The following is a 27,321-nucleotide window of genomic DNA, read 5'->3' on the forward strand; positions in this document are numbered from 1 at the left end:
TGCGCCTGGCCGTCAAAGGATTTTTTAATGGTTCTAAGTGCCTTAAGCAAATTTTGTTCTATAAACCAAAAGTCTATCTCCCAAAAAGTCATTTTCTTGTATTTTTGCCCAGCTTTAACGGATGTTTTGCCTGAAAGTCATAGAGACTGCAGTCAGAGAAACCTACGTTCCCACTGCTACCCTTCACCAGGTATATCCTCGTGCAGGTTATTAATCTTACTGCCTTTAGTGTACTAATTTCCCCAAAGTGGAGATAATAATATCTACTTTATAAAGGTTGTTAGAAGGATTAAATGAAATGATATCAGTGGAACATCTAATATAGTCCTTGGTTTATAGCAGGGACTGATAACAGGTAACTATTATACAAACTCTACAATGAGAATCTCACTTATATTATTATTCAGTTTACTTATTTTATTCTGTTGATTTAAGACCCTCAGCAATTAAATTGAGTTCATAACACCAGGTTTCATAGCGATAGGCCATTCGGATTTGGGCTACGTTTGTCCTCCGGATGTCATTTCCAGCAGGGCCCTCCTCCAGATAATTATCACCCAGAAACTTTGCTTTCTCCTGTAAGAGAAAAGGATGCAGAATGATTATTGTCTTTTCACCCTGGTATAGACAATAATTGCCTTCTTTACAAAAATTCCTTCTTTACCTTCGCCACTGACAAAAGAAGAATAATAAACCATTAAAAGCACTCACCTGGTGCCTCAGTGTTCACAGTCTGCTGAGGAATCAAGTGTATTTTGCCTCCCTTGCCCAAAAGCATAGGCAAGGAGATAGCATAATCCCTTCTGGCCCCTATCCATAGTAATGGCATATGATTTGTGGGACAATTTTTGTACATGTGCTTCCCCACTACTTTTTCAGTATTCAAGTTAGCAGACCCTATACTCAGAAGGGCAGCCTCTCAAGGACAGGTCTACCTCATGAGAAATTCCGCACTGCAAGACACTGTTCCTTGCCACTTCACACATATCACAGGTGCTCAGCTTGAAGACTTGTGCAGCAATAGCATATTCTTCCATTAGGGGCTCCTGCAGTTAATTAATTAAAATTAATTATTAAATGAGGAAAAAAGAGTAATGAATTAATTAATAATATGCATCCTGCTCAGCAAGAATAATCAAATACCTTGACTTGACTTTCGAATTCTGGATGGAAAACAACAGTCCAGTAAAATGGGCTTGTATTGCCCAGGCCCATACTATACCTTGGTAAAGTGGAATTGCATTGGGTCATCTGTAGACAGTGAGATCATTAATCCTTTCTGAAGGAAATCCAAAAAAGGATTTTTGGCATACTCTAGAAATAGGCTATTATTACTTAGCGGTGACATGGCGATGGGAATCTGGGCTAAGAAAAACAAGTACTGTAACACAGGACTCTGAAAAAGAAAAGTGAAAAAAATATTTCAAGATGTTGAAAAAAGGAGTACAAACTAGAAACAATACAATCTCGTGGTCTGCCTTAAGCTTCAGCTTTCAACAAAATTATCTCTTGTTCTTCAAGTCCCTTAATAAGGAGAATTTAGGATTTTTTCAATGTGAATGCTATTTAGAATAAGTGTATTTAGGATACATTAATTTTCAGAAGGATCGAGTCACACCAAATTGTTTATTCTATCTGTAATTGCCTATGCTAGATGGTCTGTCTCAGGCAAAAAAAACTTTGCCTTGAAACGTTCTTTGCTTTCTCTCTCTACAAGAAGGCGCTGACTCTCACAAAAAAAAATCTTGACGCATGCTATAACAAGAAATCTGGCAAAAACAAGCTTAAGGTAAGCCGGGCCATCTCTGAATTATCCCTTGTCAGGATTGTAAGCTAGAAGTCAGGGGATCTTGTTAACTTATCTCTGACAGCAACTAGCTAGGTAATCTTGAGCAAGTCCCTTGACTTCTCTCTGTAGAATGAACTGCACTAAACTAAAAAATCTTTTATGCTCTATTTGAATATGATTCCAGTGTTGATAATGACTTGTGACAGTATGGTTGGTTAAGGGAAAAAAGATTCCTCTAGCTCCAATATAAAAGTTAAGAAGAGAGCTTCCAACTCACCTTTTTTAAATTCAGGCCATGAGAGATATTATCTGCGATCATGAATGCTGTCATGAGATGGGTGAGGGCTCCAGCTTCCCCACAGTGAGGTCGGAACAGAAACGTGTTCATGCCTCGTTCCCTGGGGAAATAGAACTGCTATAGGAATTGCAAGTTCTGGGTATGGAGTGATTTACAGGAAAAATCAGTAGAAAAATGAACACTCTGGAAGGAAGTAAGCCATCCAAAGAATTCAGCAAAACAGCCCCAAATCGTAATCTTAATTCTTGCTAAATACAAAGTTTCTAAAGAGAAGCAGCAGAGGATATGGGGGTAAGGAAGCAAGTCAAGTGTTGATTGCCTGGATGGAAATATCTTCAGTCTCAATAGGAACGTTACCAATATCACCATCTCATCATTTATTCCATTCACACTTCAAGGGAGAAATGTTTCCAGAAAATCCCAGTATAATATCCCTCTATTTATTCCTTACCCAAGTATATCAAGAAGGGTAAAATGAAGTTTTATAATTAATTGTAATGATTAGTATAAATTCCTGAACTTCCAAAAAAAGGAACTGTGAAAATATTGAAAGCATCAAAATATCAATTTTTGTCCCTAAATAAATAAACTGAAGAAAAAAGTTAAGGGAAAGAAATTTCTGATTTGAGCCAATTGTAAGCATCACAGTAATGCACTGAGGTCTTGACCACCTTAGGTACCAATGTATGAGGAAGAGAGCTGTGTCGAATAGGCCCTCCTAGCTCCAGTTCTCTCCTACTCACTTTCTCAGGCTGTTGAGCACCATGATGTTTGCATACATGTAGTAGGCATAGTAAGTGTAAGATGGATTCTTTTCCAATGTCCACTCCTGGGGCTTGGGACTCTTGGAGGAGAACATGTGGCCACTGTGTTTGGACTCATCATCCACACTGTCAAAGCCAGTGATCTGTTAGGAAAAGTGAACCATGCAGTGTGTTCAGTGCAACTGCAGGGTCCCAGTCCTCACACAAAGGAACAGACCAAACAGAAAGAGATAAGCACCAAGAATTAGTCATGACCAGGTAGGAAGGCTGGTTCACGAGCATCAGTACGAAGGCCTGAAGGGTCATGCTTACATGCTTGAGGAAGACACTGAGCTTTGGGTCAGCCTGGGGGTTGATGGTGGCCTCAAACACTGGCATGAAAATATTCTCCAGCATTTTTCCAAAATGTGGAAGGAAATTCTTGGAACGGAACACATCACTAGAGGCAAGAATGAAAAAAATTTAGGAGAAAAAAAGATTTTTAGGACTGTTAGCCCCACCCAGTATGAGGGAACCAGAGGACCAAATGTCATGGACAGGAAAAGACTTGGTATATCTATCCTAGGTTCATGCTCCTCATATGTTCTTCTTGGTTACCTATAGAGATGGATCCAGTTTGGGCTGGACATAGGAAGTAAAAATTTTTGGGTGGAACCTATGCCCCCATCTTTTTTACAAACCTTTATCGTAAGAAAACTAAACTTTCACAGCTAAGTCCACATAGGAGAATATAGCAATTATGTCATAAAAGTTTCAATGATTTATATATGTGTGCAGCTACAAAATAGGGAGCATGAAATGATACCAAGAATACTTCTGATCCAATTTTACAATTATATAGCATTTCATATATGCCAACCACTCTTCTCAGGGCCCAGAAGTATTAGCTAATGTAATCCACATAACAACTCAATAAGTTAGGTATTGTTTTACCTTGTTTTAGAGATGATGAAACTAAGGCACAACGAGGTGATAAAAGTTAACCCGAAGTTGCACAGCTAAATGGTAGAGCCAGGATTCAAGTATCGCCACTCTGGGTCCAGAGTCTATACTCCTAATCAACCTACTGCCTCTCTGCCTATTAGACAGGAAGTATTATCCCAGTCAAAAAGTTACTTTTTTGGGTTAAAAACGCAGGATGAAACTCTTGCATTGCAGCAGGTCACATGGAACACAAAGGCAGGTAGCCAGAAAATATATAAACACCTAAGTTAGATAAAAGATCAATGATACCGGACAAACCAAAAGAGAAGGCATCCCTGAAGGCGATGAATGATAGCAGGTGGTCTGAAAGGGAGATGACTTCCTCAACAACACCATTGATAAATACTCATTGATTGTGGAGAACTTGAGCACTTGTAGGTGAGACAGTCGACAGACTGTGGTAAAGGTTCTGATACAAGAAAGCCACATCCCAGTAGAGATGAGCATGGGAAAGAATGGACTTCACACAACGAAGAAGACCAGGTGAAAGAAAATGTGTACCAAACTGTACATACTTCTTATTCTATTGTAGTTTTAATCATTCTCAGCCAGATATTTATGATCCTCATTAAGTTAGAGGACTGAACTGAAATGATCTTTCTAGCTCCTGTCTGTGGTTAAGAGTGCTGCACGCAGAAAGGACAAAACGAAGCATGCAGGACCCAATAGTGAGTGCCGATTTCTTTCTAGATGGGCAACACCTTCCTCATTCATGCAGGGGAGTTGAGGCAGATGAGACAAGGCAGGCTTGAGAGTTTCTGATGGGCAGGTACATACTAGATCCTGGGGACCTGGATCATCCATGTCATATTGGGGCAGTGGATACCGTTGCAGACGAACCAGGAGGAGAGTTTGCTCCACTCATCAGGACTGCGGCCATAGATGGACAGGCGGGGCTCAGCATGCTGATACTTGGCCTCCACCAGGTCTGCACCTACCTCCTGCAAGCCAAGGGAGAAGTGCAAGCCAGGGATTCCCACAAGTTCCTCTGGGGTCCAGGGAGAGGAGGTTCCCATTCTATTCCTTTCAGAATCTGAAAGGGTCAGATCCTTAATCAATCTTGAAAAGCACTGTTAATTTCTCTACCTTAGGAATAGGGGTCTTTAAAAATCTTTTTTTTTTTTGAGACAGAGTTTCACTCTTACTACCCAGGCTGGAGTCCCTTTCCTCAAGAACCATGCCAGGTACCATAGATCTGATTGGTTCCTCCTCACCTTGATGATAGTGGCAAAATATTCCCCATTAATGTAATTGTCTGTCTTCAAGTAGAGGTCCCGTAGCTCACTTGCTCCTACAGGGTTGTATTTGTCATTGAACTTATCAAAACGCTGGAAGGTCTGGCGTCCCTGAGTCAGGAAAAAAGAGCAGAAATGTATTTTTGCCAGAGCTGTCTGGACACAGGAGCTAGAAAATAGTCAAGCAGAACTGGGGCCTGGTAGTGGGGAAGGGCATTGGGCTCCAAAATGGAATTTGGGGCTGGGCACAGTGGCTCATGCCTGTAATCCAAGCACTTTGGGAGGCTGAGGTGGATGGATCATGAGGTCAGGAGATTGAGACCATCTGGCCAACATGGTGAAATCCTGTCTCTACTAAAATACAAAAAAATTAGCTGGGTGTGGTGGCACACCTGTAGTCCCAGCTACTTGGGAGGCTGAGGCAGGGAAATTGCTTGAACCGGCAAGGCAGAGGGTGCATGAGCCGAGATCGTGCCACTGCACTTCAGCCTGGCGACAAAGCAAGACTCCAGCTCAAAAAAAAAAAAAAAAAAGGGGGGGGTGGATTTTACTGGGACAGGTGACAATGAGCAAACTTTAAAATTGTCAAATTGTCTATGGTGCTTTCAGGCAGCATGGTAAGCCAAGATGGTTAAGAGGGCTCTGAGAAGGGAGGGCTTGCAGGAGAAAGACGTGAGGTTCTGAGTATTGACGTGAAACTGACTTTGCCATTTCAACCTACAGCATGAACATCCAGCGAATCAACAGTCAGGTCATAAGGATGCATTTTTAACTGAGCAAAAACTTCCTTTAAGGTCATATTCTTCTCCTTGGTGCTATAGACCACTCTGTCGGCATCGATTTGGTAAGATTTCTTAATAAAACGCAGCAGATGTTTCTGGTTCATGCAAGCGGCTGCATGGATATGGGTGTCCACCTGTGTGTACATTTAGAGAAAGAAAAAAACATCAATCAGCCTTAGCTATCCTACTTTGTTTAGAGGATATGATGCTGCAAACCCCACTGTGCTGGGACAGAGAAAGTAACGAGGATGTGAGCTGGCGGAAGTGCTTCAGCAATAAAGAACTCATTACAACCGTGATGCGCCCATGAGAGGATGTGAAAGGCTAGGCTAGATGCAGTAGTAATGCTTGCTTCTTCTGTATAGCTGCACATCCAATTTATTTCCTACGTCTGATCCACGCTACATTCTTCTGGACCATTGTTCACTCCTGAAACACAACTGGAAGTGAAGTAACTACCGTAACGTTCAGGCCCTAAGGAGAAAGGATTGAAATTATGGAACCATGACACAGTGAGGGAATTTCTGAGGTAGATATTCTTATAACTAAATTTTATACTCTGAAATTTCAGCAGATTTAGTCCAAAGTTGTATAGGCAGCTAAGCCAGGATTTGGGCCTGAATCTCTGCTCAAATATTTCCTATTCCCACTTTGTTGTAGTCGTTTTAATGGTTAAAACACATCTTGGAAGTGTTTCTAGTTCACTGGATTTCACAATCTCTAGGCTAATTTGATATTCACAATCCTCATGTGAATTGGATTGGGCAGATGTAGTTCTCAATTTTACAAATGAGGACACTGAAATGAAAATATTTAGTCACTTCCTCCAAGGTCGTAGTCAGCAAGTCAAAGAAAAAGTATTAGAAGGAAGATCTTTCAAATTCTAGAATGGTCATTTTTAATGTTTTGTTGTTGTGGTGGTTGTATTTTTGTTGTCAATGATAATTATAATTTTTTATGTTAAAAATGTGGCAAACCTTTCTATGGGGAAAACAATAGAAATGGCACTTAACCCTAACTCTTTAAATATAATCTGTCTGTTTTTGCTAAAATCCACTGAACCTGTAGAAATCTTAGATTTATCAGAAACACACTGTTTTCTTGGGCTTCTCAAGAAATAATTGGATTGTTTTTGCCCAGGAATTACCTGTGAGCTACTGAAATGTTTACCTTCCTGCAGTTATAAAAATCTCGGTGGGGGTTGTTTTTCAGCTCCTTCAACTCGTCCATCTCGTTGAGCATCTGATGGACCTGGAACTTGGAGGAGAGGAACTTCAGGCGCCGGTGGGTGTAGGTCTTTCTGTGAAAAATAAAATTACGTAATTCCAAAAAGTTGCAGACATTCAAGAAAAACAGCCACAATTTTGAAACGATCAGGACCTTTATCATTCATATTGAAACGAACTTTTCAGTTTACTCTGCAGTTAACCTCACTGAGAAGTACTGGGCTCCAAGGGCTTAATCTTTTCAACAATCTTATTTACTGAAAATAATGAGGGAGACATAATAATGAGGGAGAACCTGGAAAGGTATCTTAAAAATCAGTGGAGAGAGTGTTGTTCAAAGTCAAAGGTCCTGGCTTTGGGGTCAGCAGATTCGAGTGCGAATCCTGACTCAGTCAGTTGTGTCACTTTAGGCAAGTTACTTAACTCCTCAAAGTCTCAGCTTATAAAACTGGAATCATAAAAATAACCACCTCACAAAGCAAGTGTAAGGAATAAAAGGAACAATGTACATGAAAGGTTGAATACAGTGTTTGAACATAGTACCCATTTAGTACATACTTAGTCTTGCTATGAGTAGCAGTAGTTGTACTGGTTGTTTAGGTCTCGCTAAATACTTACACAGGTCCTTGAGCAATTAAAGCAAGTAAAAAATTCATATCGTCTAAGAAGGTGTCCAGATTTGGGTAAGGAAGTGGCTTAGGCTCATCTTTGCTGGCTGCTGCTTCATTAGGATAGACGTACACTACACCGTCCTTCATTTTGAGGTGATAGCCCAGGTTTTCAGGAAGGTTGTCTGTTTGGAAAGGATCTTCTCCCTTCTTCACAGGAGGAGTAAAGACTTTTTCAATCAAACACAGAATAATATGTTAGCACATAGGATGAACTACCACATAAAAATAACTGAAATCTGAAATACTACAACATCTTATTAGCTTGGAATCTGGTACTTAAGTTGTAATTGTTTGGAATTAAGCTAACCTTTATTTTTGCATTATTTTTCAAAGATAACTAAATTAATAATATAAAATTACTATAAAAGTAATATGTTGACCAGACGTGGTGGCTCACGCTTGTAAATCCCAGCACTTTGGGAGGCCAAGGTGGGCAGATCACCTGAGGTGGGGAGTTCAAGACCAGCCTGACCAATAGGGTGAAACCTTGTCTTTACTAAAAATACAAAAATTAGCCGGTCTGTGGTGGCATGAGCTTGTAATCTCAGCTACTCAGGAGGTTGAGGTGGGAGAATCACTTGAACCCGGGAGAGGTACGTTGCAGTGAGCAGAGATCGCGCCCCTGCACTCCAGCCTGAGCGACAGAAGGAGATCCTGTCTCAAAAAAACAAAAAGAAAACAATATATTATCTAGTGTAAGGATAAGTTTCAAGTTCTTTGGAAGTACTGTTTACATAAAGTAACCAATATACTGCTTATAAACAACGTTAATTATTTACTGAAGTTGGTCATCGAAGGCTTTCTGTTTAGAGCATATTATTAGCTGTTAGATAATAACATAAAAATAAAAGTCAAACTACAGTTAAAAAATAAATTTGGATCTTTACCTTATTTAAGCCAATCTTTTTTATTAGGCTTAATTTAGAGTATTTTTTGAAATAGGCTTTTAAAGATCAGTTTTGGGTTCACAGTAAAATTGAGTAAAAAATGCAGTTTCCAGGTGGGGCATGGTGCCTCATGCCTGTAATCCCAGCCCTTTGGGAGGCCAAGGCAGGTGGGTAATTTGAGGTCAGGAGTTTGAGATCAGCCTGACCAATATGGTGAAACCCCATCTCCACTAAAAATACAAAAATTAGCCAGGTGTGATGTTGTGCTGCATGCCTGTAGTCCCAGCTACTTGAGAGGATGAGGTAGGAGAATCTCTTGAACCCGGGAGGTGGAGATTGCAGTGAGTAAGTTTGTGCCACTGCACTCCAGCCTGGGTGACAGAGTGAGACTCCATCTCAAAAAAAAAAAAAAAGAAAAAAGAAAATGCATTTTTCTATACTCCCTGCATCCACACACGCACACAGCCACTCCCCACTCTAGACATCCTGCATCAGAGGGTCCATTTGTTACAATAGATGAATCTACATGAACACATTATAATCATCCAAAGTCCCTGGTGCACATTAGGGTTCACTCAAAGCCTATGGGTTTTGGCAAATGTACACTGACATGTATCCATCCTTACAGTATCATACAGAATAGTTTCACTGCCCTAAGAATCCTCTGTGCTGCACCTAAAGTGGTTTTAATGTAAAAAGAGATATAAAATAAATTATTATTATAAGAGTTATAATTCTTATGAGAATTATTTTTTCAATCTTTTAAAACACATAAAATTTCTGCTCAAGGAATTGAGAAGAGATTAGGTGAATGTGTTCCCTTCTTTCCACTGCTAATAATTTCAGCCTAAGAAAGCCGTGAACACATTTCACACTGTCAGAGCCTTTTAGAATTCATCCTTTTACCTTCAACAAGTATGCTCATTTATGCCTCTTTACTGCTATGCCCAAGGAAGGCATCAGAAAGTCTCCTGTTTGCAAGTGATGCCTGCAGCAGCCAAAGTGAGAAAAATAGCATAGGAAAAAATAAAAAACAGTCTGCACATTTCCTATTCAAAATTCGGAGATAAGGAACTGAAGAGAAGTGAAACAGCATGTTGCCACATCAAATATTAATTTTGAAATCTTTATACTCAAGGATTAATAGTAAGATAAAGTGTAATTTTGGGGAAATAGAGACAAGACAAACAAACTAAATGTCAATATTATAGAGGATGGGCAAACTACTGTTATGAGTTACCAAACTGGAGACATGTTTAATATGATTTTAATATTAAAAGGAATTACAGAGAGGAAGTTGTAGAACTGGAGATCTTTAATAATATGACAATTTGGAACTTCAAAAATCTTAAACATTTGCCTCTTCATAAATTTTAGTTCTCGGATTGTAATCCTCAAATTGTAAGACAATTACAGAAAGATATGTATATAAAGATGCATATTGTACCCTTGCTAGAAACAAGTTTTTAAAAATTGGAAATTTAATTGCCCCAAAATAGGAATTAAGTCAATTATAATCCAATTATACAATTGAAATCTGTAAAATTATTAAAACCTTATTACTGAAAGATAATGTACGTAATTTTCTACAAGGCAGAAAGTAAATACTGAGACAGTAAATCAAATGCTGTGGAAAGTCAGAACGTATAGTTCACTTCTGTCCAGAAGGCAAGAAATGATAGTCTTTGGGCTGCCTCTAGAAAGACTGGGTTGCCTCTGGATTCTTGGACATGTGTTGAATAAGTGAGGGGAAGGACAGCCTGGGCACAGGGAAGCATAGCAGCAATCCAGGAGCAGGAAAGTGTTGAACTATACAGAGAATGAGAAATATTTCTAACCAGAACAAGAGTTTAACGAGTAGAGAAAGTAAGTTTAGAAATAGGTTGAGTGTGCAAGTTCAAAAATAAACAGGCTGGGTGTGGTGGCTCATGCCTGTAATCGCAGCACTTTGGGAGGCTGAGGCAGGCAGATCACTTGAGGCCAGGAGTTCGAGACCAGCCTGGCCATTATGGCAAAACCCCATCTCTACAAAAAATACAAAAATTAGCCAGGCATAGTGGTGCACGTCACTAATCCCAGCTGAGGGAATGTGGTTTTTTTGGGGGGGGTTTATGAGGGGGCACAGTTTTTAGGGCAGAAACTTCCCAATGCCTTGCCCCCCTTCCATTTTTTTTTTTTATTCAGGAGATGTAACCGTTTATGTTTGAATTTTGCCGGCATGGGAAGAAACTAAGAGTTAATTATTTTAGCAGAAGTTTTAAGGAACTTTTTTTATTGCCTGGGGTTTCTTTCAGGTGAAAAGTTCTCTTTCTCCACGCTCCTTTGGACTTTATGTTTGGGTTCCTTTTTACAAACATTTCCTTTGTGGAAGCTATTTTTTTCTCTTCTTGATTTCCCCTTTTGTGGAAGCCTCTTTTTCCCTCCTAAACTTCATTTTTCTTCCCTTCCACTCAGTGTGGAAGCTGCTTTTCTTTCCTGGATTTTATGTTTTTGGATTCTTTCTTAGTGTGAGAGTTAGCTGTTTCTTTATCTCTCCTTCTCCAGTTTCTCTCTCTCTTTAAATAAATTACTTTCTACAAACACTTTTAAGTCCCGCATTTACTGTGCACTGCACTGTGGTCCCCTCTCTCATTCTTAAGAGGGCAAGAGACCAAGAACCTGGAGAAACTCAGGTCCTCTCAAGTCCTCTCAGGTAAGCTAAGGGCACCCTAAACCCCTAAACCCCAATGTAACATTTTGGCGAGCCAGCCAGGAGAGGGGTACAGCCAGGCAGAGCTGTGGAGAACTGGAGCAGCAGCGCCTCAGAGGCACAACCCAGCCTGTCTTAAGCAGCATGGCCCAGCCAAAATTAAAAGCGCAGTTTTTTTTCCCTCTAAGCTCTCTCTGTGTCTCTCTCTCCCTCCCTCTCTCAGCTGCTTTTCTAGGCAAAAACCTGCAGAAGGTGGAACAGGCAAACGCTCTCTGCATGTATCAGGGGCAAAACCAGGCGTGTGCAGCCAGGCCAGGAGGAAAGCTGCAGGGCGGGGCAGCCAGGTGCAAAGTCTCTAAGCAAAGCAACAGCACTTAGAAAAGCAAAGCGGTGGGGAGGGGCAGCATAAAACCGAAAAACCCAGCTGTTAAAAACTGCAGTCAGGAACGGCACAAGGGAACTTCCCCCAGGGCGTTTGCCTGCCGCCATGGGTCCTTGTGTTGGCAGTGGCTGGAAAAGTGGCCCAGGGTGTGTGCACATAGTCCCAGCAACATGGCAAATGGAACATCACAGGAGCCAGGGCAGGCCTTCCCCTCCAGCACATAGCAGGGCGGTGCAGTGGCCTGGCTTTTAAACTAACCCAGCAAGCAGCTTTTTTCTTCTCCCAGTGCAGCTGAGGGAAAAGAAGCAGCTGCTGGCTGTCATCCCGACCCAGCTTTCAGCAGGCCACACCGCTTAAGATTGCAGCATTCTCATTCAAAATATGGCTTAAAAAAGCTTTCTGCCTTCCCTTAATGCAAGTGGCCTGTTAGCACAGTTGGTTACGGTGTAGAGCTAGCAGCTGCCAGGTTACTGGTTCAAAACCCTGGTGAAGCCAATCTTAAATTGGTAAAGCCTTTTGGAAAAATTCAAAAGCTAAAGGCTATGGGACTTTGTGTTTAGTGTATAATTTGTCTTGCTTGGGATTGGCTCTCTCTCTGGCAAAACTTTTCCATCTAAAAAGTCAGTTAAACCGGTTCCAGGCCCCAGATAGTCAATGGCAGGTCTCACAACCTTAAACGCATTTTCTTACAATGGAAGATGGATGGGTTAGGGGAAAAAAAGGTCTGGCATCAGCCATGCCCAGCCTGCCTTCTTTAAATTGTGTGCTCTAATGGCTCCTCCCTAAAAGATTACCCTTCTAGGGCAGTTTTATAAATTGGCCTGCAAAAATTAAACTTTTGCTGGAAAATATCAGTACCCATCTCCTAGCCTCACTGGCCTGGTTCAAGGACTCATTGGTATGAACCACTCAGCCCAACAGCCCTTCATGCCTCTATGGTGGTCACTGAAGGTCAGGCAAACAGTAAGTTCCATAAAGCTGGTAGGTCATAATTTAAATCCAGTACATGGAAGGCCCTCTAATAAAATAAATCATGCATCTTGAGCACACAAAATTTTGGGGTACTAACTGAAAAATGTTTCATTTCAGTATCCTTAGGTACTTTACCTAAGAAACACCTTAGGTCAAAGCGGCTGTAATTTCTTTAACTGGGGGTGCGGGCATTCCTTGTGTTCAATTTCAGATGGGTGCTTATAGTCCCAAGCTCAAGTCCCCATTAAAGTGTATACTGGAAAATTAAAACCAATTTAACACACAGTCTTTAAAAAAAAAGCAGCTCATTTTTCTCTAATGAACAGTGTGTCCAAATTACCCTCTGCTGCATAAAAAGCTAGCCCCTAAAGGGAAGGGAAAAAAATCCAACAGCTTTCCTTAAGCAATTGTGGAAGGCCTTAAAAAAGTACACCCCCATCCCCAAACTCCATTGAACATCAGTTAATACTAAAGGACAAATATATTAGCCAGCAGCAAATATCAGGAAAAAGCTTCAAAAGCCAGCTTTGGAACCAAAACAAAGTCTGAAATCATTACTAAACCAGGCAACCTCAGTGTTTTACAATAAAAAACAGGAAAAACAGGATAAAAGGAACAGGAAAAATAGGGCGGCCTTAGTCATGGGTCTCAGGCAAGCAAACCCCAGGGGCTCAAATAAGGGAAAGGCTTGGACTAGCCACCAGTCTAGCAAAACTTGTTACCAGTGTGGTCTAAAGGAACATTTTATAAAAAATTGTCCCCAGAGGAATAAACCACCATCTCATCCTTGCCTGCTGTGCCAAGGGAATCACTAAAAAGCATGCCGTCCCAGGGGATAAAGGTTTCCAGGGCCTAAGGTGTCAGGACTAATGGTGCCTAAAGCAAGTGCCAGCACCAGCCATCACCCTCACAGAGCCCCAGGTAAAGCTGACCATAAAAGTCCAGGAAGTTAATCTTCTCCTGGACACTGGCATGGCCTTCTCAGTATTTCTCTCCTGCCCTGGAAACTTAGAGCTTGTTCATTCTCTCCCCTCAAACTCTCCCTCTCTGGGCCCATCTCGGAAAAAAACGTTGTAGGTCATTCTGTCTATCTCAATGGCATTAAGGTGGTGAAAATTAACTCATAAATTCATCACATTCAGCTAAAGCCTTGGACACCTCCTAAAAAAAGTCATAAATCCTCCACTCCATAGCCTAAAGCTCCAGAAAACAGTCCTTCATATCCCTGCAAGCCATTAAAAAAATCTACATCTGCTTTTCCAACAAAATCCCCAGGAAAGTAACCAAGCATAAGTCTAATTTATATCCTGGCATTAACAGGGCTATAACCCTCGACTTTGCTCTCTCTCAGACTCCAAGTATCCTTTTCATAGTGGAAAGGAAATCTGTCCCTTTCTAGAAAAAATGCTGCTATTTTGTAAACCAGTTAATTGTTTTAAACATAAAACTTGAAAATCAATCAAACACAGGGCTGAAAGCCTTCCAGAAACAGTATTGTAAGGCTTGTTTAACAACTGACTGTTCTGGCTCTATTTTCTCCTAGGCTCGTTTATAACCATTCTTTACTTGGTGTCTGGGCCTCTCACTTTTAACCACCTTGTCACATTCGTTTCTTATAAAACCATAAGGTCACAAATAATCCTGCCACTGGAACCTTGGATGTTCTTGGCTTGTAAGCTCTATCATAAACCTCTAAATCAACCTGCACCCTTAAAAGGCTCTGAAAAAAACCTCAACTGCAGGGCCCCTTCTACGCCCCATTTCAGCAGGAAGTAGTTAAAAAGCAATCAACGTCTGAGTTCCAACAGAAGTTGGGCTTTCTTGTTCAAAGCAGGGAATGAGGGAATGTGTTTTCTGTCCAGGTCCACGAGGGGGCGTGGTTTCTAGGGCAAAAACTTCCCAATGCCATGCCCCCACTCCCATCTCTCTCCATCCGGGAGATTTAACGGTTTATGTTTGAATTTCTCATGTGTAGGAAGAAACTAAGAGTCAATCACTCCAGTGGAAGGTCTAAGGAACTCCTTTCTTAGAGAAGGTGGGGGCTCCTCCCAGGCTAAAAGTCCTCTTCTTCTACACCCCTTAGGACTCCATGTTTGGGTCCCCTTCCAGGAACACTCCCTTCGTGGAAGCCATCTTTCTCTCTCCTGGATTTTCCCTCTGGAGTCCCCCTTCCACACTCTCTCCTGGAAGCTTGTCTTCCCCTCCTAAACTCCATCTCTCCCTATTCTCTTCTGCTCCGTGTGGAAGCTGCCTTTCCTCTCCTGGATTCCATCTTTCTGGATTCCATCTTTCTGGATTCTCTTACTCAGTGTGAGAGTCAGCTCTTTCTTTTTCTCTCCCTCTCCTGTTTCTCTCTTTTAATAAATCACTTTCTACAAACACTTTTAAGTGTGGCATTTACTGCGCACTGCGCTGTGGTCCCCTCTCTTATTCTTATGAGGGCAGGAGACCAAGAACCTGGAGAAACCTCCTCTCAGGAAAGCTAAGGGCACCCTAAATCCCTAAACACCAATATAACCCAGAAGGCTGAGGCAGGAGAATTGCTTGAACCCAGGAGATGGAGGTTGCAGTGAGCTGAGGTGGTGCTGCACTCCAGCCTGGGCAACAGAATAAGACTCTGTCTCAAAAAACAAACAAACAAATAAAATGTAGTTAGGAGGCCTCAAATGCCAAGCTAAATACTGAACTTTGCTTTATAGATAGCAAGGAGCAGCTGAGAAGGATGTGCTCAGATCTGTGTCTTAAAAATTAGCACCAAAGTAAAGATGAACCAAAAGAGTGAGGCTAAAATTTAGCAGAGTAGTTAAAAAGCTCTTGCAATAATCTGGGCAAGGAGAAGGAAAAGCCTGAATGAGGGTTCGGGGAGTGGTGAAGAGAAAAGGTTCAGAGGGGAGTTGTGCAGACTGCAGCCAGTGGTTGGACGTGCGAGGAAATGGGGCCACAGATGACTATTACTATGATATTTTTACACTGGATTACTCATAATCTAGGGGCGTATTTGACATTTAATATTTAGCAGTTTGAATGAAAGATATATTTCATACATTACGTAAGGGAATTGTTACCTGGGTAGAAGCTCTCATTTGCTACCCAAGCCTGGCCGTCGATGTTCCGCAAGTATTTGGACGGGGTTTTAGGGAACCTCTGAAACGACTTCTGCATGTATTTCTCCCGTATGCATAGTGCCCGATACAGACCTTTGCAAACAATTTCGAAATCTTCAACTGTAACCTGACAAAAAAATAATATCAGCATATCAGGGTGAATCCATGAGAAACTGAGAAGTGGGTGAAGCGTATCCTTGGCACCCCCCAGCTCTCCTGAGTGTTACAGCCCATTCTGAGCCTCGCCACTCACCTGGCTGCTTCTTAATTGACTTGGAACCTGAATCTCCCTCTCAGAGCAGGTCCTGAAGCTTTTCTAGCTTTTTGTCTCTACCAAACTTACCTGTCCTACAAGTCTTCCCCTTATAATCTTGTATTCGTTTGTTTTTGGTTTTTCTTACATAGAAGTGATTACCTAGCTAATAGGATTAAAAGAACCCATTTTAATGTGGTATATAATTTCTTCCTTCCAAGTACGTGCGGAGATTTTAAGTACAAGACAATATCTCAACTGAAACACCATTTGACTCAAATTGTGAGAATTCACACCGCTTGTTGGTCAGTGAGGGAAATATTTTAGGATAAATATGGGGTCATAAATCTCTCAAACCCATGCATTGCCTTCTTCAGCTATGATGGATCAGAGCATCACTCTGTGAAAAGTTAGTCTTTTAGATGGTTTTATTTATTTTTAAAGATGGGGTTTCACCATGTTGGTCAGGCTGGTCTTGAACTCCCGACCTCAGGTGATCCGCCTGCCTTGACCTCCAAAAGTGCTTGGGTTACAGGCGTGAGCCACCACACCTGGCCAGATGGTTTTAAAGATAATTTTATTTCTGGGTAAAAATGGAGAGATTCTAGAGTAAAGCTTTATTAGAGCTGCTGGAAATTTCCCTGCGCCCATCCCCAACTCCTGGCTCGGCCAGGCATGCGCAAGTAGTTATAACTAACTTAACACCACTGGATGCTCATTATCAGAACCCGCAGACTTTTACTCTGGGACTAACATACGCTTGTCCCCAGTAATTTAAGGTCCAGATATTGATCCTGAATGAGTTTATTTTAAAGACCTGCTGATCTTGGCCCAAAGAGTCTGGCACAGGTGCTAGGTCTGGAGGTCTGCTTCTGTACTTCCAATGGCGTGCGTAGCTCATTGTCACCAAATAGGTCACTGGTCTATGAGGTCCTCAAGAATGAGAGCTGGGTCTCACTCACCTTCATGTTCTCAACACTTAGCACACAATGCCTAGCACAGAATAAGTGCTCAATAAAGACTGATTAAAGTGAAGCTAGTACTTATCAGGGATTAATGATCTTGGGAGCTGAGCCCTGATTTCCCATTTGCCTCTCTGTTTAAATTACGAGGATGAAGACTAACTTGGGTCCAGACTACAGCCAGGAAGAGCGTAGACTGTTGCTCAGCAGCCCAGCCACGTTGAGCCAACAGGTACAGCAACATACGTTGTTTTTCCCAGACTCCAGGTCAAGTTTCAGGGGCCCTCCAGTTTTCAGGAGGAGAAGCTGCTCCTTGGCTTCTGTATATTCTGTTCGTCCTCCGAACATCTTTCTTTTTAGTCTTATTTTCACTCCATCAAGCAACCGGATATGAAGTTTATCTCCAAATTTTTATGTTCTTTTGAATTCTGGAGTTCTCCAAACTGTGTTTCCCCTGTACCCATCTTTATCAGACATTTCTTTTTAGCTGTTTAGTGGCTAAAACCCCTGCCGTTCAGTTAGCACCTATGTTATACAGAAAATGATGAACGAGAATGAGGTGAATTTAATTGCTCTGTCACTTTTCAGTATCGTAGGACTGACCCTAAGTGGGTCAGTTATATGAGAAGGGGGCTCAGCACGGGTCATTAAAACTATATTTGGAGCATCAACTGATGGCTGCACAGCAGTTTCACCAATATGATGCTGATTCTGCAAGTCCGTGTGGCAGAGATTTATTAATTGACCAACTGTTCTGGATGAGACAAGAAGGTCAAGTTGTTTGTGACACGAGTTTACTATCCCTGTGGCGTACTAGAGTCTGTTCCAAATAATGATCTACCGTGTAAGCATCTGTAATGAAATGGAAGGGTTCAGCTTGTCAAAAAACAACAGCCTCAATCTAACCTCTCTCTCATCTTCCTTCTTTTCTCTTGTTCCTTCTTTTTTCTCTTCCCTCTCACTTTCTCTGGATCTGTTTTCTGTGGTTGCTTTATGCCACCTGAACCCTTCTGACTATCCTAGGTCTGCTGGGGTCCTTTTCCCCCCAGAACTCCCCATGCCTCCCAGAGGCTCCCTTTTCTGATTTATGACACCATCAGTGAGACGTGCCCACCCTACTGCTCTCCTTGGTCCTTTGCCCAAATCTGTCCATTGTATTCTGTGACATACACACTGCATTCTACTCTATATTCTCCACGTGCTATCAAATAAGATAGAGGAGAAATTATGTGGGATGATAAAAACAACACAGAAATATAAGACATACCATGTTAGTATTTGAAATGCAATAATGAAGTGTAACAAAGGACAGGTGAGCTAACACCTCCGTCAACAAAGAGAAGAAGGTAAGGAGCTAGAACTGTCAAGCTGAACGGTCTCCTGGTTGCTAAGTCTGAGTGGCAAGAAACAACTCACCCCAGAGGCATAGTCGCCAGTGATCTGCACTCTCTGAAAATCAGGCACGGTCTGGTATGTTGGAGATGAACTGTACTCATCGATGGGGGACAGCTGGGTGGAAGACGGTTCACTTAGTGGAATGGAGAATCTAACAGTCTTCCGTCCTTGGAAACGCTTTTTTCTGGGTTCGAAAGTGAAAAGAGTTAATTTTGTCTTCATCAGGTGGTTCATTATGATAGATGGATGTTTCCCTATACAATTTTATTCTGAGGACAAAAAGTAAAAATTAAAATGTGGTTGGGTATCAGAAACAGGATTCACGCATAGTGAGAGGAAAAATCACTGAAGACTAATGACAGTGTGCCCCTGTCCCTGGTCTACCTTGGGACCGCCTTAGCGATCCTGCTAGAAGGCCTTCGCCATGACACCCTTCTTCCCAGGCAGTGCCCTCCCGGCAGAACAAGCAGTCTCGGTGCTAGAGAAGACACAGGCTATGTCAGCTACCACCTGAATCATTTTATTCATGTTCCTTAAACATAGATAAAGGAGCTCCCATCTACCCACCTGGACAAAATGGTGCAAAAATGACTACCTTATAGGAATTCTATGAGATTTAATGTATATAAAATGCCTAGCACAGTACCTGGAACTTATAAGGTGTTCAATATTATTTTCTCAAATCAACAAGAATTTACTGAGTCTGACCCAAGTTTGTTGCTTTGACCCAAGTCCGATGTTAAGTCCTATGGAGGATACCAAAAGAGGTGGACTGCTGTTCTTTCCTCAAAAATGTAAAACCAAGAGAAAGACAGCAGAATAGTCTTTTTCCCCTTGAAGCAGGTGGGATGGGTGGGGGCTGCAAGGAGGGGGTTTCAGCGAGGTGGTTAGTATAGGTTTGAGGTTTGAGGACTAAAGTGTGGCTGCTACTGAATCCTAGAGTGTTCAAATAAAGGAAAATAGAGTTGGTGAAGAAGGAATTTCAAAGACTGCTTGGGGGAGGCAGCAAGTATGTATCGTGGACATAAGATGGGCAGGGCATGAGGGCAAAAGTGGGGAGCAGTATTCCTAGGGCCAGGAGGTGGTCACAGTAGCTGGAGGACAGGATTCTTGTCAGGGAGCATAACATTAAGGTTGGCCTTATCAGAAGATGAAGGCTCTTGAGTCCCAGTTTATATAACCATTGTGTGTAAACTGAATATGTTCACAGCAGCCATTTGCCCACTTTGGTTTGAAATAATTCTATGGTATCTTAGCTTAGATGGGTAGGGAGGCTTCAATCAAGGGAGATGTGAACCAGATAGGAGACGCACTGCTTTCTTCTTTTTTCATCATTGGCACCTCCTCACTCTACTTACTCTAGGATGTACAGTGTGCAGGGAAAAGGAATTTTTTTTTTTTGAGACAGACTCTCACTGTGTCACCCAGGCTGGAGTGCAGTGGGGCAATCTCGGCTCATTGCAGTTCCACCTCCCAAGTTCAAGCGATTCTCCTGCCTCAGCCTCCTGGGTAGCTGGGACTGTAGGTGCACACCACCATGCCTGGATAATTTTTGCATTTTTAGTAGAGACGGGGTTTCACCATGTTGACCAGGCTGGTCTCAAATTCCTAACGTCAAGTGATCTGCCCACGTCGGCCTCCCAAAGTGCTGGGATTACCGTGTGAGTCACTGTGCTCCGCCTTAGGAATTTCCAACTCCGGCAGAGTTCTTCCTCTGAGTCGAACCATCATTCTGCTCAATTGAACCGTATCATCCCTAGCAGATCCCCCCTCCTTAGATGCCAATATACTAAGCATTCTCCTTACACCACTTACCTCCTGGCTTCTATAGAAGTGGACAGAGTGTCCAGATGGAATATGTGTGCTTGCATCTCACGAAGAGAAATTGGACAGATCTCTTCCACGTCAAAGGGGGAAATCTCCTGACGACCTCCTTCATCTTTCACTTCAGAGGCGAACACTTTTTCAGCAAAGCTGCGCATGGCATCATCAATTTCTAAAAGAGGTTTTCACATATTAGTGTTCAAGCCCCTTTGCAAAAGTCATCTGAGAGTGTCTGCTGTGTGTAAGGCATGGGGCAAGGACTGTGCTGCGTGCATGGCTCCCCTGCTTTCCAACCAGGGGCCCTGAAACACCGCAGAGCTCAGTGTCTGCTCTCCTTTTAGTGGGTTTCTGTGTGGGTACCTTGAAAATATGCTCTCAGGAACATGGGTCAGATTCTCACAGCACATTGCGGAACAATCCTAGAGATGAGACTGAGGTCTTATAGGACTGCACCTCATGGAAGGTCACCTGTTTCTGGCCAGGCTACACTGGAGTTCATAGTTTGAACCATGCAGCACAGTTCTTCCCATTAGGTTGGTGGAGATTTTTTGATGGTTTTATAGATGTGGATAAGGTTATTGGACCTTGGAGTTTTTCTTGTTAAGGAGAACCAGTGATTGCAGTGATCTAAATAATTTTGAGAAATAAATGTATACTTTAGGGTCTTTATTCTGCTTAAGACAGATACTGTGTTTTCTCACACATCAAACTTTGTTTTTTTTCAAATCCAGACAACTTGGTGATATGCTGCTGTGTGCAGGGAGGGGACCACTAACATTTACTACCTAGTGCTGGCAGTCCCATTTCTTGTGGACCTGGGCCTCAATAAAAAATGACCATTGGAAGGCAAATTTTACCTGTACAGACCCTAATTTTTCCATTCTTTTTTTTTTCCCTTGAGATGGACTCTCGCTCTGTCATCAGGCTAGAGTGCAGTGGAGCAATCTCAGCTCACTGCAACCTCTGCCTCCTAGGTTCAAGCAATTCTCCTGCCTCTGCCTCCTGAGTAGCTGGGACTATAGGCACATGCCATCACGCCCAGCTAATTTTTGTATTTTTAATAGAGACAGGTTTTCACCATGTTGGCCAGGATGGTCTCGATCTCTTGACCATGTGATCCACCTACCTTGGCCTCCCAAAGTGCTGGGATTACAGGCGTGAGCCACCGTGCCCGGCTTTCCCATTTTTAAAATGGGGAGACATCATGCTTTTTAGTTTGGCAATGAATACCCTAAGACCCTCAGGATATAAGAAAACCAGTGTCTCTGGGCGCTGTGGCTCATGCCTGTAATCCCAGCACTTTGGGAGGCCAAGGAGGGTGGATCACTTGATGTGAGGAGTTCAAGACCAGTCTGGCCAACATGGTGAAACCCCGTCTCTACTAAAAATATGAAAATTAGTTGTGCATGGTAGTGCATGCCTGTAGTCCCAGTTACTCAGGAGGCTGAGGCAGGAGAATCATGTGAACCCAGGAGGTGGAGGTAGCGGTGAGTTGAGACCATGCCACTACATTCCAGCCTGGGAGACAGAGCGAAACTGTCTCAAAAAAGAAAAGAAAAGAAAACCAGTGTCATCATGTGGATGGTGACGGCCACCAAGTATCTGCCTTTCTGTCAAATTCCACTGTGTTCTCCACATCCTCAGTGTTTTCTGTCCAAATAGTCATGACCGCTAATACTTTTCTTGGTATTTCCAGAAAAGAGTTGGTGGCAATAATGACAATGGCAAATAGGTAACTAGTTGGAGCAACAGAAGAAGACAGAAACATTCCCAACAGGATGATGGAGCAAACTGTATGCAGAGAGAAAGATGCCCCCACCCATGAATGTCTATATAGGCCTGCAAACGTCCGTATTTTCTATTCTAAATTAGACGTCATCTGTTGAAGCTCCTTGCTGTGCACTTAGCACCTCCTACATCTTCCTCTATTTCTGTTTCTTTATCTGTAAAGTGGGAATACTAATACCTACCCAACCTCGCTGGCAAGGCTGTTGTGACACAAAGTGAAATAATGTACGTGGAAATGCCTTAAGGAAAATAAAGCACCACATTATATTGAATGATGTAATTTGTGGCATTGGTCAAACAGATATTTGGTGTGTAGGGTTAGCTTGGACTATGAATGAGATGATAAATGATATGACTTAGTACATGATACAATGTACACTGGAGATGAGAGTAATTAATTCATAACTTCACCAACAATAACAGTTCAGCCCGTTTTAAAAACCTGGTTTGTTAAGCAAAGTTAACAGCAAAGCCCATTATATTGCCCCAACTTCATGCATTTATCTGCTTCATTAAACTCAAACACCTGAAACCAAAAAGCATCTTTGCCAAGCACCATGATCCATGAAGAAACAAATGGAACACCAGGTAAATGCATTCGATGGCCTGAGAATGCCTCCACACCCTACTGCCAACGGATCCCCAGAAATAATCTCACTTCTCCCTGAGCATCACGAGCAAGCACATGCATCTCAAGGGAGAGTGGCAAGCGGACGTTGGAAGCGGCTGTATGCACCATGACGGGCAAATGGAAATAGGACAGTTGGTTATGAAGATGAAAATGAGGATGATGATGTAACTGATCAATAATGCTGGAGGCCTCAGGAAGGACGGTGTGGAAATAGACATCCAGAAACCGAATCCTACTTGCTAGACTCTTACAGAACAAGCATTCATTGTCTGGGAGTGTACATTTCTATTCGTTTCATATTTTAAGACAGTGTTGTTTTTACTAAGATTATATCTCTCTAAGCCACTATAGACAGTTCAAAAGTAGAAACTTTACTCTTGAGAAGTAGCTTACGTGATGACCAGAAGTTATATGGTTGATATTTCCTTCCATTGAATCAACCACTTGATTTGACTTCATGTAACCACAACTGAAATTTGATTCCTAATTCAAGAGCTCTGCCTTTAAAAAAAAAAAAAAAAACTTTGAGGAGTGGGTCTGGCATGGTGACTCACACCTGTAATCCCAGCACTTTGAGAGGCTGAGGTGGGAGATTGCTTGAGGCCAGGAGTTCGAGACTTTGGAGGCTGGGCAACACAGTGAGAACCCCATCTCCACAAAAAATATTTTTCAAAAATTAGCCAAGCATGGTGGCATACGTCTGTAGTCCCGGCTACTCAGGAGGCTGAGGTGGGAGTATCGTTTGAGGCCAGGAGGTTGAGGTTTCAGTGAGCCATGTTTGATTGCTCCAGCCTGGGCAACAGAGTGAGAACTTATTTCAAAAAACAAACAAGAAACCCCAAATTTCAGGGACTGGTGTTGATTATAGAAAGGAAAGAGGGAAACATATTTCAAAAGGTAAGTTGATAGGCTGAGCGCGGTGGCTCACGCCTCTAATCGCAGCACTTCGGGAGGCTGAGGTGGGCAGATCAGGCACATCACCTGAGGTCAGAAGTTCAAGACCAGCCTGGCCAACATGGTGAAACCCTGTCTCTACTAAAAATACCAAATTAGTTGGGTGTGGTGGCACGTGCCTGTAATCCCAGCTACTCGGGAGGCTGAGGCAGGAGAATCGCTTGAACCCAGGAGGCAGAGGTTGCAGTGAGCTGAGATCATGCCACTGCACTGCAGCCTGGGTGACAGAGCAAGAATCTGTCTCAAAAAGAAAAAAGAAAATGTGTCTGTGACAGCAGGGTGGCCTTGGGCAAGCCACATAATCACTGGGAGCCTCAGTGTTCATCATCATACAGGGGAATGTTAATAATAATAACGTCAACTTCAGGGAACTGTTATGAAGATTACACAAACATACTGTCCAGAAGTTGGAGATTATTATTTTTAACACAGGAGGTGCAAGACTCTTGAAGAGGAGTATCATGCTTGCTTCTTCACCCAACAGGCCCAGAAAGCATGCTTGTTTCTCAACAGTGCTTTACTACTGTGTAGGAAAGACAACGCTGTAGGCCTTTCATCTGCCACATTTCATCTCCAGAGGAATTCAAAGGCAGACCTACTGTCAGTCAGAAAAAGGACAAGTCTAATTTGAGATTGAGGGGAATATGCAACTAATGTTATAGTTTTACCTAAAATAGGTTTTGAAGGCTGGGCACGGTGGCTCCCGCCTGTAATCCCAGCACTTTGGGAGGCCAAGGCAGGTGGATCAACAAGGTCAAGAGATCGAGACCATCCTGGTCAACATGGTGAAACCCTGTCTCTACTAAAAATACAAAAAATTAGCTGGGCATGGTGGTGTGTGCCTGTAATCCCAGCTACTCAGGAGGCTGAGGCAGGAGAATTGCCTGAACCCAGGAGGCGGAGGTTGCGGTGAGCCAAGATCGCGCCATTGCACTCCAGCCTGGGTAACAAGAGCAAAACTCCATCTCAAAGATAAATAAATAAATAAAATAACTAATTAATTAAATAGGTTTTTATTTTATCTGGTCACAAAAATTCACAAGGATTTTTGTTGTTGTTGTTGTTGCACTGGAGTTGGTTTACTAAGGCAAGACTCAATAGGCCCCTTTGGCTAATCTGTCTTTTATTTCAAAATTTTAAACAGGCTTGGTGTGGTGGCTCACACCTGTAATCCCAGCACTTTGGGAGGCTGAGGTGGGCAGATCACTCGAGGTCAGGAGTTCAAGACCAGCCTGGCCAAGATGGTGAAACCTACTAAAAATTCAAAAATTAGCCAGGTATGGTGGTGCATGCCTGTAATCTCAGCTACTTGGGAGGCTGAGACAAGATAATCACTTGAAACTGAGAGGCAGAGGTTGTGATGAGCCGAAGTTGTGCCTCTGCACTCCATCCTGAGCCACAGAGCAAGACTCCATCTCAAAAAATAAATAAATAAAATAGATAAATAAAAATAAGCACCTCATGAGGTTTCCTTTTTTAAAAATTATATGTATATATAAAATCTTTATACATGCCCTAGAATCCAGAAAAGGCATGAGCTTCTTTGCTATGCTATGGGATATCTATGGTCATTATTAATTTTTGTTGACTTTCAAGGCCATTATTTAATAAATACTGCTGAAAAATAATCATGTTTCTGAATTAAGGAACATAAAGAGTATCATTTTTTAAATCGATACTCTGACAAATGGCAGCAAAAGTAATGCAATACTCACGTTTCTCTTCAGCTGTATGAAGTAAAATAAAACAAGGTAAAATATGCGAACAACTTTCTGAAATCACGGTGGCTATTAATCAGTGCTTTGGGATAGATGCATGTAAACTGCTCTTATTTCTGCTCATGCTTCCAGCTTCTCTACATTTTGCTGCCATCAGAAACCTTGGGAATATGGTCATTATACAGCTCTTCATTTTCTTTTCTTTTCTATTATGTCTCAACATTTTTAAGTATACTTTTTAAAAGGCACTCTCTGTAAAATATTATTCTGTAAAATATCTGATAAAGAAAAATGGTAATGCTCATAGGATGTTGGTAGCGGTAAACGTAAAACAGGTCATTTGATAAACAATTTAGTAACACCTACCAAATAATCATTTCTGAGAAGCTATCCTATGGAAATAATCCTCAAACATGGAAAAAGTTTCAGGTGTCAATATTATTATCAGAACATATATATATATATATATATGTATATATATATATATATATATATAAACTATAAAGAATCTAAGGGAATAGTTAATGGAATATTTATGCAGTCTTTTAAAATGGTTTTTAGGAATAGTTTGGGATATCACGATAAAGTGGATACGTTGTAAAGTTAAACCAAAACATTATCCTGCCAAAAGCAGATTACATGTGCAATATAATCATAACAGCATCTTTTAAAAAACTTCTTTAATTTTACACAGAAAAGAGATTGAAAAGAAAAAAACATTGAAATGTTAAGAGTAGATGTCTTTGCATAGTGCTGAGGACTGCAAATGTTAACCATCAGACCCAGCCATTTGCAGTCCTCAGCACTTTGGGAGGCCGAGGTGGGTAGATTGCTTGAGCCCAGGAGTTTGAGACCAGCCTGGGCAACATAACGAAACCCTGTCTCTACAAAAAAATACAGAAACTAGCTGGGCATGGTGGCACGCACCTGTAGTCTCAACAACTAGGGAGGCTGAGGTGGGAGGGTCACCAGAGCCCAGAAGATTGGGGCTGCAGTGAGCCCTGATCGTGCCACTGCATTCCATTACCGAATTTCCTAACTTTCAAAATGAGTGTTTATTTTTTCAGCACAATTTCTATTTCACATAAAACATGTATTGCTTTTATCATTTAAAATTATAACATTATTATTTTTTAAATTACCCTGTGTACAAACCTGGACCGCAGAAAGCTATTCTCATGAACCATGAGAATAAACAGATTGGGTTATTTTTGTCATGTTCATGATTTTCAACTCGGACCATAGACAGAGCCATTGTGTAGGCGCCGTCTCAAGTACGGCAGCACACCGTTTGTTTAGACTAGCAGAGTAAACAATAAATATCTCACACATTTCTCTACCGGGATCATCAAAGATGCTACATACATAGTAACAGTTTTAGAAACTTACCCACATCCCAAAACTAAAAACAAAAAACCCTTGAAAATGTTTTGTGTTTTCCTGAAATGTATTTTAAAGTTATCATAAACCCTAATTAAGAATGATCGAAATTGATAAGGTAGCTAAAGGAACAGTTGCATATGAATAAGAAAACAATTGAGCTCTCCATTTTATACACCTACCTGGGAGTTTGAACAGAGGCATTGTTGCTGAGATCCTTGATTCTAGGATAGCACAGTGGAAAGGAAGAGAGAGGAGACTGTGGATGACTGACTGGCACTATAAAATATCCTGACATTCATTTTATTATTTTGCTTTGCCCCCTGAAATTTGACCCTTCTCTGCTAAGTGGAGAGAGATGAGCTTTGGACCTATTTATAACTTCAGCCATTTGATAGTGAAAAACAGGTGAAGCTTTCAGTCTTTGGGATTAGAAGACGTGGGCCAATAATTGCATTTCAGTACTCTCTAAATCTTCCTACAGACCGGATCTTTGGCAAGTGTAGTACAGGAAGTGACCACCGATGATGATTTCCCACCTTAGTGAAACAGTGAAGTCTTTCTGGTTTCTGAAGCTGGGATCCTCAGGGTTTCACATCATGAGAGCAGCTTTCTGTGGTTTGTGAACATGCT

At 41.8% G+C, this 27,321-nt stretch overlaps 1 protein-coding gene across 3 annotated transcripts; it reads right to left on the bottom strand.

The window, feature by feature from the left end:
- Positions 1–391: 391 nt before the first annotated feature.
- Positions 392–26,966, bottom strand: AMPD1 (adenosine monophosphate deaminase 1). 3 transcript variants are annotated; one of them, XM_002751265.6, is made up of 16 exons: positions 26,871–26,966; positions 25,306–25,317; positions 20,209–20,389; positions 18,415–18,577; positions 15,745–15,910; positions 7,697–7,916; positions 7,023–7,152; positions 5,792–5,986; positions 5,050–5,181; positions 4,613–4,776; positions 3,164–3,290; positions 2,831–2,994; positions 2,067–2,187; positions 1,223–1,396; positions 936–1,046; positions 392–576 (listed from the first exon to the last, which is right to left on the bottom strand). In XM_002751265.6, exons 1-16 carry the CDS (start codon positions 26,890–26,892, stop codon positions 418–420), a joined length of 2,241 nt encoding a protein of 746 aa, XP_002751311.1. In that variant the 5' UTR covers positions 26,893–26,966; the 3' UTR covers positions 392–417. The 3 variants fall into 3 exon arrangements, with proteins under 3 accessions (XP_002751311.1, XP_078188956.1, XP_009000191.1); XM_078332830.1 differs by having other exon boundaries at positions 25,306–25,469; XM_009001943.4 differs by lacking the exon at positions 25,306–25,317.
- Between the last annotated feature and the right edge of the window lie 355 nt (positions 26,967–27,321).

The sequence above is a fragment of the Callithrix jacchus genome, chromosome 7 (genome assembly GCF_049354715.1).
Source record: "Callithrix jacchus isolate 240 chromosome 7, calJac240_pri, whole genome shotgun sequence".
Lineage (NCBI taxonomy): Eukaryota > Metazoa > Chordata > Mammalia > Primates > Cebidae > Callithrix > Callithrix jacchus.